The sequence below is a fragment of the Podarcis tiliguerta genome (genome assembly GCF_965153285.1).
Source record: "Podarcis tiliguerta genome assembly, chromosome: 5".
Taxonomy (NCBI): domain Eukaryota; kingdom Metazoa; phylum Chordata; class Lepidosauria; order Squamata; family Lacertidae; genus Podarcis; species Podarcis tiliguerta.
In genome coordinates, this window is record NC_139538.1 from 80,691,140 (window position 1) to 80,706,237 (window position 15,098).

General features: G+C 42.3%; 1 protein-coding gene across 14 annotated transcripts in view; it reads left to right on the forward strand.

The window, feature by feature from the left end:
* The window catches only part of KCNMA1 (potassium calcium-activated channel subfamily M alpha 1), a 546,631-nt gene that overhangs the window by 324,820 nt on the left and 206,713 nt on the right, over positions 1-15,098 (forward strand). For all 14 annotated transcript variants that reach the window (XM_083440310.1, XM_083440306.1, XM_083440312.1 and 11 more), the window contains exon 6: positions 12,216-12,291. In XM_083440310.1, coding sequence (XP_083296436.1) covers positions 12,216-12,291 — 76 coding nt within the window. The remainder of the gene's footprint in view (positions 1-12,215; positions 12,292-15,098) is intronic.

Here is a 15,098-nt window from a genome sequence, read left to right on the forward strand (position 1 = left end):
ATGTGTGGGGATTGGGCTGGCTCTGGAGAACATATGTTCAAGCAGAGAGCCCGCCCCGCCCCCCCGTTTTGCCACCGCCACAGGGGAGAGCAATGACAACCTCTCAGCCTATGGCCAATGCCTCCCCTCAAAACCCCTTTAACGGGGAACCCTGGGATCGCCGCCACGGGGGGGGGGGATGTCACCACTTCACGCCCCCCCCCCCATTTAGGGAAGATAGACTATGGATTCTGCCCAAGGCCTGAAACCGCCAAAGTTGTGACGTTTGGCTACGGGGAAGACAAAGCCTGCCAATGCAGGAAAATTCCTTTCCGGCCTCCCCTTACCTGGCCCGATCCCCTGGCAACGCCTCCCCAGGTGGGATTGGGCAATTGGCTGAGGTAGGTGGAGACCTCCAGGTATCCAGCCTGGGGAGGGCAAAGCCAGGCTGTACTGCCAGGAGCCGCATAGGGCTTCCAAAGAAAAAACACATAGGTTTGTGGATCAGAGCAAGTCTCATTTTCTTTCACTCGTCAGAAACTGGAGGGACTCCCATTCCTACCATCCTGTTAATGGTCTTCAGTACTAGCAGGCTGTTAGCAGTCAGACTCTCTGTTAATAATAAAAAGTTGGTTTTCATTTGCTCCTCTGCTTTTTCTTAATGCCCTATCTGTCACTGCTTTCCTCTTTCTTGAGCTGCTTCACTACAACAGTAACCAACCGACTTCTACCTCCCTTCAGTTTTCCCTTCACATCCTATGCCCTTCTCTGGATATTGTGATATGGGTAGTGTGTCCTTCAGGACACAAAAATGGTGCCACAACTTCACACTCCAGAAAATCCTTTAAGAGGGTGGTATTTACAGAAAAAGACATTCGTAGCTTGGAGATCATACAATATGCAGACGCAGAAGGAATATTTTCTCAGTTGTATGTATGGAAAGGCTTTGGGGTGGGGGGCATCAATGACCTTAGAGGGTAGAACTATTTCACATTGCCAGATTTGTTTGTAAAAATAAAATAAAACTGTGTGTGTGTGTGCACGCGTGTGCGCGCTCACGCGCAAATTCCTGCAACCACCAAGCATATTGCTTGTCACTCTTCTTTTCTGAGCCCGGACAGAACTGTGCTTTATGGAAACTGGTCATTTTCATATAGGTAGGAGAATGACCAGTTCCCCAGGAACAAAGTTTTGCCGAAGTACGAAAGATGCATATTTGGAGCCACGAGAGAGCAGGAATTTAAACAGTTGTTCAACCATCATGAATGTTGCTTTTCATAGGAAGTTTTGATAAAGTACAAAAAAGATTTACCGGTATTTGATTTGTGTATGCTGCTGCAAACGTTTCTAAAGTTGAGCTGAGTGTTGCTATGCCAAATGCTGCTTCCAAGAAATAATTTAGGCAATTATTAAGTTGATTTGAAAAGAAGAAGAAGCCACCTGTTCAGTTTTACATAAGAGGGAGGAACTTCTTGAAAAGTAGTGCTTGATTCTAATGAATAATCCCTGCAACCAATGGTTAGAGGCAGGCTTCCAGCCCTGTTCAGAAAAGATATAAATTGTATTGTGTATGTGTCCTGAAAGTTTGGAAGGGCAAGACATAACTATTATGTTGTTTCAGTTTCCAATTGTGTGCATGTGTACTTGTGATAAATTCCATTAAACTCAGTGTGAATGAACTTCAGAATAAATATGAAACAGTTTGGGCAGTTTATGATGTGGGAGAGCAATCATGAACCCATAGTGATGAGGGGAGGGTTGCTGGGGGGACGGGACGTTGAATTAGAAAATGGCTATGCAGATTGCATGGATTATTTGAATTTGAAAATGTCCAATTCACACTTGATTATTTTTTTTAAATGCCCTGGAACATTTGCTCCTCAGCTGTTGTTGGACTACAACTCCCATCACCCCTAACTAGCAGGCCCAGTACTCAGGGATGATGGGAGTTGTAGTTCAAAAACCTCTGGCGACCCAAGGATGAGAAAGGCTGCCCTAGAGGGTGATCTGAAATAATAGCATGTTTGCTTTCCATGAATTCAGTAAATAATACTGAAAACTGCCCAGCTTGCGAAATACTGTATTTACATCTGGCATCTGTTAAATGTTACTAATAACCTTTGTGAAATGGAAAACGTTACACATAACATTTACTGCCCCATTTCATTGCTTAGACCAATAGTATCTTACCTCTTCAGATTCAAGGTTATTGTGGGTTGCTTTATCCATTTCTCTCTTTTTCTCCTCTCTCTCTCTCTCTCTCTCTCTCACACACACACACACAAATCCCTAACAAAAAGGGAAAAGGTGATACTGGCACTAGTGTGATTCACCAGAAGCTTGGAGGTATGGCTCTCTTGTGGGCAATGGCTCACTAACTGAAGAGGAATGCCTTAGGCCACTCATCTGAGTCCGTTGTAGAAGTAGGATTGGAACTCCATTTTGATTAGAGCCCAGTTTCCCAAGGTATAAATCAAACTGACCCAACCACATTGCTCTAATTTGCATATCCATCCATCCATCCATCCATCCACCCACCCTCTTCTTGTGACTAGTTCTCTGTGATTTACAGGAGATGCCTCTGGTCATCTTCATCCGAATGGTGCCTTGTAGCATAATCCAGGCTTTGCCCCTGACCTTTGTCCTCCTTTACTTTCCTTCTTGACATTCTGTCCTGTCCATAGGTTAAAACCTCTCTGAAGAGCCAGGTCCTGGTTTAGGGCTATGTTGCAGGCAGCAGCCAGATAAAAATAGAAAAGCCATGCTGACGTACGACTTTCTGTGAAGCAAATGCGCTTTCCAGAAAGTTGTACCAGCGGCTGGGTGGTTTTTTGTTTTTAAAAAGGACCCACCTCTGTTGCAAGGGTAGCTTGCTGAGAAGGAACATCTCGTTTTCCTTTACTTCCTAGCGGGGACAGCCTTCCAGATGACATTGGACTCCAACTCCCACCACCCCCAGTCAAAAGAACCAGTGGTCAGGGATGCTGAGAGTTGCAATCCAACAACTGAAAGGCACCGTGTTGGCAATTTCTGCAATTAGAACTGCATTAAAGAAAGAAGCGGGTGTTGGTTGTCTCCACCCAGCATATCCTATGCCTGGCTTCACTGCCCTTCATGTGCTAAAGGGTGAATTTTAGTGGTGGGGAGCCTTAGAGCCCTGATCAGGGGGAAGCTGCAGGAGTACAGAAGGCTCCCAGCTGCTGATGTTCATAGTGTAGTGTATGGAGCTCAGCGGGGCTGGGCAAGAGATATGCAATGGAGGGGACGTGGATAACAGACATACACTTGCTCTCCCGCAAACAATTCTAATCACATGGGGAAGACAGAATGCCCGCGCTGTCTCTGAACAAGGATGTTTCGTTTAGCTAGAATGTTAAATAGCCACTGATAGACCTCTTTTGCTTTTGCTAACGGAAACAGATGTAAGGATAAGCAATCCTCTGAATTAGCCCAGCTTTTGGGGGTTGGGATGACAGCTTTTATGTGAAAGTGGAGATTAAGAAGAAAAAACCCCCACTGTGTTTGAATTCATAATGGATTGCATAAGCCATAGCATCTGACAGCTGTGGGGAGCCCTAGTTCTTTTCTTTTATGCAAAACAAGCATTCATTTAAAAAATAATAATTTTTCACTATCATTTTCTTAACCTGAATGGGTTGGGTAAGGCCTTAGGTGGAAACAAGGGATTTGCAAATACCATCTATCAAAACTTAATTGAATACTGTTTATTTCTAGCCACTCCTTGTTATAGCTTAAAATATTTGGTATTCCAGTTGTCGTTAACTGAGGATTAGTTGAAGGTTTCCGCCCACAAAACACACACACACACACACACACACACACACACACACACACATCACTCCCCAATTCATAAGGACTAAATCCTGTAAGAGTTGGCTGATTACATGACCTCTCTGCAGTGTGCAGGCTTTAACCTGATATAGGGCATGTAATGCTGTCAAACGGACAATTTCCGTGACAACCAAATACATTTTGTGGCATTGTGGGTGGGCCTGTGGATTTGTGGATCAAAGCATCTCCTTTTTGCAGGAACTGTAATCTGTTCTGTTTTCTCCTCCTGGGGAGGTTGCAGGTTGGAGGGGAAACGAAAGAAGCTTATATGGCAATATCCGGATAGGAGATGCCTTTTAAGCCCTGGGGTAGCACACAGACAAGAGGAGCATCTGCACAGCAAGTCTCTCTGCCATAGCAGTTTGGTCCCTGCTTGCGTGATGTTCTCTGCATTTTAGAGAGCACAATTTGGGATAGAAATTTGTTCAATTTCTCCCTCTCCCAGTCACTACCTCCCCCCTCCTTTCTTTGGTTATGCCATTTTAAAATTATTTTTGGTAACAATATCAAATACAGAATACGCAGTCTTCCTAATTATTTCACAGCTTAAAATATTGTAGCATGAGTGGCTGATTCTCAGCAACGTCTCTTCCTTTATGCTCTTTACTTTTTAGTGTGTAGTGGGGGGAAGAGACTTTACACTCTGGCAAATTTTGCCCACACCTTGGAGGAAACACCTTTTCGGGCAAATTTTGATTTCCCCTCCCTTAACCCTGAAGCTCTGCTGCGATGATTCCCAGCAAGATTTTGGTCTATCACAACCCCACAGGGGGTACACGGACGGAAACATACAAAACTACCCGGCGTCGTAAGAAGTCTCATGGAGATTTATTCAAAAATGGATACAGAGTCAAAGCTGGGCATAGTGCCTCTGAAAAGGAAGAGCAAAATACCTATCGACAGACCTTGGTGTCTTGTTACAAAGTTGGCTCATACTGGGGTAAGGTATAAATTACTGAAATAGTTGATTTACTTCCTTGCCCTTCGTGGTTTTGTCTGTGGTTGAATGCATGGTGCAAATATTATTGTCTTCCAAGTCAGATCCCTCCTCCCCCCCCCCGCCACTAGTTGTGTTTGTAATACTTTTGCAAGGCTGAAGTGCTTTCATCTGTATGCCTAGAGACATTTTCTTAAACAGAGTCATTATCCTGCCCCCCTCCTCGTAATGTATCTCCAGATAGATGGCTTTTATGTTTTTGTTCTGTAAAATGGGGGATGTGGTTTTATTGGAAGACCGGGTTTAATGGCAGAAGGGGGTTGGGGGGTTGGGTGAGGGCTTGATTAATATATTTTCACAAGTATAGATCCATGAATGTTTCCCACAGTTCTTGTGTTATACATTTCCTGTCATGCACCAGCTTCCTTTGTACTATAAATTCTTTTGACTTTTAAGTATTGCCTTTTGCAAAGCGTTTCATGTTCTGTCCTCTATGTCGTACAAACATGCAGTCAGGCGATAGAGTCCTGGCAGAAATGGAATCAAATTGGGCCTCCTAGTGGCGCAGCAATAAAACTGCTAGCACCTTTGCAAAGCTAAACAGAGTCCGGTACAGTTTCAAACTGGGTGAGGGAACACTCATTGCAGGGGGTTGGATGACGTAACCCTCGGGTCCCTTCCAACTTTACAATTCTATGAATCTATGAAACAAGAGGTAGGTGTTGGTGTGATCAGAGAAACTTTAAGGTTTGCAGCAGCAGCAGCAGCAGCAGCAGCAGAAGAAGAAGAAGAAGAAGAGGAAGAAGAAGAAGAAGTTGTTCTTAGTAAACCCTAAGGAGCCTACCACTTCTTCCCCAGTGTTTGAAACTCCCCATGTTCTACGCGCATTTTGCGACAGGGAATTTTATTAGCATGAGCAGTTTCTGAGCTCTGGGCGCAGTACTGCACCTAAGATTTCAGATTAAAACTGCAGAGTGGAAGGAAAGGGGGACCTTTTCTGCCGCCCCACTTCCAGCTACTGTCTGAAGACTGGAGATGAGACCCTCTTAAGAATATTCCAGGGGTGGGCAGGGGGAGGGCTAGACCATGTGAAAAATGAACACAATACTTTAGCTCCCATTCTTTCATTTCCAGCTTTGTATTCATGTTAAAAAAAAAAAGCACACTAGGCATTCCGTTGTTGCCCCCATAACCTAGGTTGAAGGTGCCATTTAGCTCCCAGCTTTCATATCTCAGTTTCTAACACTGTTCCCCCCCCCAAAGCCCCCAGTCCTATGAGGGCTGAATGCCCAGCACCCATTGAATGTTGAGTATCAGTTGGAAAGAAGAACAGAAAAGTGCAGTGAGGGGGTTGGGGAGAGAGGAAGTTGAATCTCTTGCTTCTTCCTCACAATTTTTAGAGTCCTAGAGGAAGAGGAGTTGGCTGGCTGGCAGGGACTCTGGACAGGGGCACTCCTACTAAGTGGAGGAGGAAATAACTCTACAAATGAAATGGTTGCAGGTCTTGTGTGTATATGGGACCTGCCTCCTGCAACAATAATGTTCAGAGAGCCAGCCTTTTCAGGATACCATAAGCTGCAAGGAACTCGAACGTATCAGTTCCTTCCTTCCGCCTCTTCCACTGTTTTCTGTTTTTGTTTTCCAGCTGATAATCAGTATTTTGTGACTCATGGAAGCCACTCAGCAGGCTTGGTCTTCACTGGGTTGCGGGAGGCACTGAGATTTTGCTCTTTTGCATAGCATGGGGCTCACTTAAGCGTGCTGAGGCCTCCCCATGCAATTTCCATGTACTGGTGGTCCTAGTAACATGAGAATTAGATTGTAGCCAGGAAGGCGGTGAATATATGTCATTTTCCCATTCTCAAAGTAAAAACCAGGTATTTGCTGTGGTGGATATAAGTCCCGAAGTACCTTTCAGCATATCTGAGTATCTTCAGGAAAGTTTTTTTTAAAAAACAGTGGTGTAATTGTGCATGCTTTTGAGCGATTAAGCCCCATTCCCTTGTCCTCTTCAGATGGAATAGAACAACAGAGTATTCATCACTATGGCTAGGAGCAAACTCCTAGGGGCTGAGGATTACATCCGCAAGCTCCTTTAGTACCCTTGGGTGCAGCTCATCAGGCCCTGGAGATTTGAATTCATTTAAAGTAGCTAGGTGTCCCCTTGCCACATCTTTTCCTATCTTGGGCTGCAACTCCCTCCTTGCATCGTTTATTCTGTTATCACCAGCTTGGACACTGCTTTCCTTTTTGGGGAAGACATTCACAAAGTAGGTGTTGCGCAGTTCCACCTTCTCTCTGTCACCCAACACCATTTCTCCATCTTCTCCATGTAGAGGACTACTCCTTGCTTGTTTTTCCTCTAGCTTTGAACATAGCCAAATAAACCTTTGAAAGTTATATTTAACCTTTCTTGCAAGCCTGAGCTCATTCTGAGCTTTGGCCTGCCTGACCTCCCTGCAGCTACTCATGTATACTCTTCCTTTGTGATTTCCCTTGTCTTCCATTTATTATACAAGTCCTCCTTAAATCTCAGCTCATCTGTAAGCTCCTTATGCAGCCACACCAGGTTCTTTAGAAGCCTCCCACTTCTCTCTCTTGTTGGAATTGTTTGTATTTGTGCCTTCGGTATTCCTCCTTTTAGAAACTTCCATTCATCTTGGACTCTTGTCTCTCTGAGTTTTTCTGGCCATGGGATCTCACCCAATAGCTGCTTAAGCTTTTTGAAATCTGTACTTTCTTAGAGTCCAGACTGCATGTCCGACTACACCCAGCCTTCCCTTGCCTCTGTATCACAAAACTCAAGAGGATATGATCACTTCCTCCCAAAGTTCCCAGTACTTCCACTTTGTCAATCAGTTCCTCCCTGTTGCATTCTTGGCAGAGTGTGAGTTCCAACAGACACCAGGGTAGATGAATTCTCCCATGAATACAATATTTCTCCTTTTTTGAATGTTCAGTAATCAGCTCTAGGAAGGCATCATTCAAATCGTCAGTCTGGCTTGGTGGTCTATAGCAGACACCCACAGTAAGGTCACTGCTTCTCTTGCACTTTTTACCCGTATACTTTCAATTTGCCTTCTGTGCTCAGGTCATGGATCTCTTCACAAGTAACACATCCTTTACATATAATTCGGCTCCTCTTCCCTTCCTGTTTGGTCTATTCATTTGAATAGGTTATACCCCTCAATTTTTACATTCAATTCACGAGTCTCATCCCATCAGCTTTCAGTAATGCCTATTAGGTAATGTTTGCTATCCTGTGTATGAGGCAGGGATAGTTGTATTTAGGGATGCCGTGAGGCTGCGAATTCAAACCTGTCCTGTGTTTACTGCAGTCAACACTGTTTCTCTTCCACTACAGTTTGGCTTCGGCTAAAACTTACGTTATTCATCTGACTATCCACTAATATAATTCATTACATAGCTAACTTCAATGCATTTCAGGGGGGGAATAATAATAATAATAATAATAATAATAATAATACCAGTGCCAATGTCAATGTCAGTGCTGAAAATAACATTTGTAGACTAAACCCCCCCTGACATTAGTGAATATGACTTGCATTCACTTGCATGATTTCCCTTCCTGACTTTGGGCAAGCACATAATTTGCGGCAACTCCTAACTCCTATCTCTGTTTCCAGTGGAATTCTCCAACATCCCTAGGTGTATCCCCTCAAAAATATTTTCCCATTTGCATCTCCATTGCACTGGTCTGATCCTGAGAAAATGAAACAGCATATCTGCTTTAGCAGCAAAGCATTCAGAATAGGAATAGAACTAAAGGCTGCAAAAAGACGTGTTGTCTGCATTTCTGGATCAGGGCTTAGGAAAAGATGGGAAAATGGGGAGGATTCTCCAGACCCACTCTTCGCAGGAGACGAAACATTTGATTTGGTCTGAAAGGAGGGGCCTGGAACAGTTTTTCACTGATGGATTACATCTGGCAGGCAAACCCCCTGCTAAATTTCCCCTCTTCTTCTTAAGTTGGAAGAGGAAACTCTCTAATAAAAGTTTGGTCTGAGGCTGTGGGGGGCATTAGCTTGTGTTGATTTGGACCAAACACTCTCCCCAAAGATCTGTTCAAGTTAATGCCATAAAGCTATGATCTCAAAAGGAATTTTTCTTTGCACTTCTAAGCATTCAGAGATACACTAGTGTTTTTTCTCAAGCTGGAGAGAATTAAAATGATCTTCTCCAAAATGCTTTGTAGTTAATAAAACCCTCACCACCACCACCACCCCAAATGATAGTGTTGGAATTTTGTTCTCTTTCATATTTTGATTATTTCATCAGGACTTTCAGCTGCTGGTACAACATTTTCCTACCAACCGGGACATAGCCAAATAAAAAGTTACTGTCCGGTATTTTAAGTTTTGTAGTTGTTGTTGCATATGCACAGTTCAGACATGGCGAATTCTTCTTTGCCTTTATTATAATAAAATATACCTTCTCTAAGGGATGGTAGGTTGCACTTACATGACAGTAATTGGAATTGGTATAAACATGGAAAACATCAATGGAACATTGTTGTTTTTATTAAGCAGCTAATTTGAATGTTCTGAGCACATTTATAATAAAACCATTTTTCATGCATACAATTATGTAAGCTTACCAGGACCCCTTTCATCTCCACTATTAAATAGAGGAATTAATTACAGCAAAATCAACTAATTATTCAAGACTAGGCTGGAAGCTTTTTCAAATATGCTTTAGGCAAAATAATGGGAATACCTTAGGGCCTTTCTAGCTTTAGGATTTAGAGTCCTATTAAGGATATGCTAGCTTTTTGCACACAAAACTATATCCTCTGATATAGACATCTCCTGCCCACAGTTGGAGCTGAGAGCAGTTTCAAAAGCAGCTGTGAGAATAACATTGGGACGGTGTCTGCTGCTCGAAAGTTAAAATAAAAAGTTTTATTTTTAAATATCCACTGGGCACTTGGGCCTATCTATTGCAATGCTTTACATCTCACCAGTGGCGTAGCGTGGGTTGTCAGCACCCGGGGCAAGGCAAGTAATTTGCGCCCCCTAACCCATGGATTTGCGCCCCCTAACCCTAACCCCCAGATGTTGCGCCCGGTGCGGCCGGGCCCCCCTGCACCCCCCACGCTACGCCACTGCATCTCACTCTAGATCCACCAAGTGTTAGTGGATTATGGGATGCCAGGTTCTCCCCATAATTTCTGAAATTAGTAAATGTGGGATTTGATCGATGGATTCAGCAAGGCTGAAGAAGAAGAAGAAGTCAAGTAAGCATTATCTGGAGCCGGGCTGAGAGAGGCGCCAGCAAAGAACTAAACAGGTGATGCAGAAGTCATTACCCTGGCAAAAGCCGACACATCAGGACATTCAGCGTCCTGATTCCCTCCCCAAGCCGTGTTTGGTAACAAAAGACAATAGGAGAGTTGGGAGGGGGGAAGTTGCCAGGGTTTATGCCACCACAGGAAAAAATGTTCTTTTTGCATGAGGCCTAGGTTACGTTTTTACCAAGGGTTTTTGGGAAGAAGGCAGTTGGGGCCAGTGCCATGCGTGTTGGCAGGCGGACAAGTTGCGTGGAAGAGACGCAGAAATGGCATTTGGGCTGTCTTTGAATCCAGTGCTGCGCTGCTGTCGAAGCACGCCACTCTTGAGACGTGATGCCCCAAACCCTCGCTCTTTATCCAGACTCAGGTGTAAATATGTGCAAATAAACCATATCTCATAAAGACACCACAGCCTCTGCAGCTCCTCATTTTTCCCAAAAGAAACACATGGTTAAGTGCCAAGACCCCTGGAATCTTCTATTGCTCAGCAGAAATTGGAGTGGACTTTAAAAATACATTGCAAGTGGGATCTGCAGCAAAATGTTGCAGAAGGCAAGCTCTCCTATTTGGGGTCTCTGGCCAAGCTGGACCCAGAAACTGCAAGTGAGTGGGGTGGGTAGCAGCAGTGTGTTGTAACCTCTGTGCTATGATATATATATATAGTACTAGAAAAGGTCACAAATTGCTATGCAGTAGTACCTCTGGTTAAGAACTTAATTCGTTCTGGAGGTCTGTTCTTAACCTGAAACTGTTCTTAACCCGAGGTACCACTTTAGCTAATGGGGCCACCTGCTGCTGCTGTGCCGCCGGTGTGCGATTTCTGTTCTCATCCTGAAGCAAAGTTCTTACCCGAGGTACTATTTCTGGGTTAGTGGAGTCTGTAACCTGAAGCGTATGTAAGCTGAAGTGTATGTAACCCAAGGTACCACTGTATAGTTGGAAGGTCTTATCCTGCTCTTCTATAGTGCAGGGATGCTCAACTTCACCCTCTCCAGGATGCCTGCCTTAAGCTGTAAGAGTCTTAGGTTTGTACCTTCAGAAAGTTCACAGGACATTGTTTTCTTTCTCTCTCTCTTTTTTTGTAGACAAACAAAAGTTTTCTTTCTTTCTTAATTTAAAACTTCCATATGTATGCATACCTGGAGAGTCCCCCTAGTATATTGGAACTAGTACATTATTTGTTGATTTTAACTTCCAAACTGATAATGAACTTAGATGGCTGTGTTTCTGCTGGAGCGAATGGTGGGTAATACATAGGGAAAATATAAAGCACCGTGACTTTCAGCAAAAGCGACACTGAGCACATAATTATGCAGTGCTCTGCACAACTGCACAAAGACACAAATTTGTCCTCTAAACTTCCTTCCTTCCTTTATAAGCTGTATAATACCCAATGTACCTTTAACTCCTGTGAGAGAGATTTGCAGCAGAATTGTTTCCTATCACCATAAGTCTCCCTTAATAATTTAAGCCTTTAATCTTTTACAGTATTTCTCTGTCCCTGTGCAGTCATCCGTAGAGTTGCTATCCATACAACCTGGTTTCACTAATAAAAATGTAATTTCTTAGAAAAATTGCATTGGCTAAAAAGTGGTAGTATAGTTTAACCTATACTAAATTAAGTCATGGTCTATTGGAGAGTCGTTAGAACTTAGGGAGTTTGTTGTGATAATGCAGAATGTGTCAACCAGAGATTTTTACGTCATAAAGTATTATCTTAATCATGAATATGTACTTTCTGGTTCTCTTTAAAAACAGGTTTCCTGATCACTTGCCCATAATCACTCATTTTTTTCAGGAAGCTTTGGGTGGGTGGGAGTTAAGAGCTTTCAGGAATATATCATTGGAAGAAGACATTATCCTCTATTCATTTTATAGTTAAAATAGTTTTAACGCATTAAGTGTTTGTATGGTTCATATTCACTTTTCTCAAAAGAAATCTATACTTTTCTGAAAACAGCTGGCTAAGCTTTGGGGCTGATCAATATGGAGCAACATTTCAGAGGTATTTGATATTCACCATGTTAGTGACTTTTGATTTCACAGCTGCCTTTGGAATTCATATAGGGATAAAAATAACCTGATTATTTTTCTCTCTCTTTCTTTCTCTTCCCCTCTACCCTTTTGAAATTGCAGGTTTAAGATTTTTACGAGCTCTTAGGCTGATACAGTTCTCAGAAATTTTGCAGTTTCTGAATATCCTTAAAACAAGGTAAGACATTAATGTATTTTCCCTTAACCTTTTGCACAGTGATTAATTTCACATTTTCTCAGGGCACCGAAAGGACAAGGTTTAGACTCCTGTCTAATTATCAAATATGAACAAAAGTTATGCTTAAATTTCTTCAGCTACTGCTATTCAGGTAATGGCTAGTTAATTGCTTTATCCAGAGCAGCAATCTTGGGAGTCATCCTTTCTCTACTTCACAGAAAATCAGGGATTTACAGGACAGTCCTATGCATGTTTACTTTCAGGTAAACGTGCATAGGATTGAATCATGAATAAATGTGGCAATTAACTGCTCTTGCTAAATTCTGTGAAATACCCTTATTTTTCACTCAGTTTCACAGCTAGTTCTGCCTTGCCAAACTTAATACTGAATGACATTCATTCATTGATTTGATTTAATTGTTTGGTGCACTTTTACATTTGTAGAGCGCAGTTCAAAGCAAACATAGCTTAAAAGCAGTGTGGCATCACCCCTCTTTCCACATTTTCAAGGACCATTTTGTTTGTTAGATAACCAACAGTGCAGTCTTACTCTGAATGTCCCACGGAGAGATTTATGGAACCTCGAGAGTAGGTTAGAACTAGGTGAACGGTGATACCCATTTGTTGCAGCCCAGTCATGCAACCACCATTCTGCCTCATTAGCATGGCACAACAAGCCTTGTGCTTGTGGTAGATGTTGCACAGGAACAATTATTATTAACTGGTAGTAGTTGAGCCTCTGTGCTTATGCTTGCAGAAGTGTTGGCATTCAGACTTCTTGCACTGATTTAACAATGGGTCTCACCCTAAATTAGTTGAACTTAGGTTCCCACTGGGAATTTATTCATGACCTAAATCCCACTGAGGTGCAAATCACTTAGTCCGGTTCCAGCACTGTGTGCTTGTTGAAACAATATTTGCTTCTGAATTATAATGACAAACATACTTTCCCATTTGATTCTGGAGTAGATAGTTTCTCAGAGCTCTAAATATCTTAGTCTCTCCTATGTTTGTCTTAAGTCCTTACTGCACAACAAGTCTGACAGCAAGATTGAAACCTAGAGATTGTCTTTGTACCTTTAAATTCCTTGATATAGTGGGAGAATTCACACCTTCCTCTAGCCACTTCTTGTCCTTTTGTCTGTCCTGTCCTCTGCCTATTTGTAACACACCTGGAGTGCTGCTCCTGGAAGGGAATATTATTATTATTATTATTATTATTATTATTATTATTATTATTATTTATACCCCGCCCATTTGAATATATAAAAAAGCGACAAAACACCAAACATTAAAAACTTCCCCAAAGAGGACTGCCTTCAGATGTCTTCTAAAAGTCAGATAGTTGTTTATTTCCTTGACATCGAACGGCTTCTGCTTCTGGTTTTTGGTTTTGAATGTTTCGGAACTCGAACGGACTTCCGGAATGGATTATGTTCTAAAACCGAGGTACCACAGCAATAAAATTAGAAGCTCTAGTATTATAATCAGGAAATTATAACACAGTATTCCCCAGGTTAAAACGAACCCTCTGTTACTCATTGTTTCCAGTGTTAAATCCAGTTGTCCACCTTTTTGCAGCAGTTTCAATTAAAAAAAAAAAAAATCCTCATGAACATTTGCCAGTATTGTAGTGCAAATTACTCCTAGTAGGTAGTTTTTAACTAATGCACACATTTTTTTGCAATCAGTTTCCCCATTCATTATAATTTCTATATGGCATTTCCACAAATATGTGCATTTTTATTTGCACTTTCCACCAACAGATGCATGTTCATGCACACCGGCTGCATCACAACATTTGGGAAAGTGAAAATTTCAAAGTATAATTGTGTTTCAGTTATATATATATATCTATATATATATGGTGCATTCATTTTCTCATTGAAATGCAAACAAAATCAAATATCTCTCCCACCCTTACTTTTCCCCTACCTGGTCAGATAGCTGAAGTGACAGCATTAATCAGCTGAGTGGTACAAGGAGGGAATGCAGAGGCTTAATCTGAATTCCCTGCTCCCATTTTTGAGTTGCTGATCGGTGTCTCACAGTACAATCACTGGATCAGACTAGGATTCTTTTGTTCAGCAGTCATTTGCACGCAATTATCATCCAGTGAAGGATATACTTTGTGGGTGCCTGCTTCAGTGTTCAAATGTCTTCTAGCTAGATCTCAGCAAGGAACAGTTGACAACATCCCAATAATTCGCCCGGTGCTAGAAAGAACAAATCCATTACTTATTGGCACTTAAGACAGTCACCTCTGCAATTTCACCTAGTTGCACAACTGTTTTTCAGGGGTTGTTGTCCCCCCCCCCAAAAAAAACCCATGACGTATTAAACTGAATAACGTGAACGAATTTGAATTGATTATTTATGTCTCCTCGCTGCTGGTTTAAATGAGGTTTTTAGTACAACTTCAGGGGCTTAGACTGGACTCAGTCAGAATCAGAGATTGCACAGATGTCTCAAAGAGCTTAAAGAGCAGGGAAATGTTGGTGACTAATCCGTCCATCTATATTTAGAACCCTGACTGAAAAGAGAAAAGGCATCTACAGGCAGGAAATAGTTCTGCGTAAAACAGGACCTACACTGCACCAAAGTGAGCCATGAGAAGGATGCAAATGTCTAAAGCATCAGGCTGGTTCACACACCTGTGCTCTTAATACGAACAACTGAAAATCCATTGGTGCTTTTCACATGTGTGCATGAGCCATTGGAGAACTTCCATATCACACCAGGGAGGGATTTTTTTGGTGGAGTTCACTATACACATTTGTTAACTTTTCCACAGAATACAATACAGC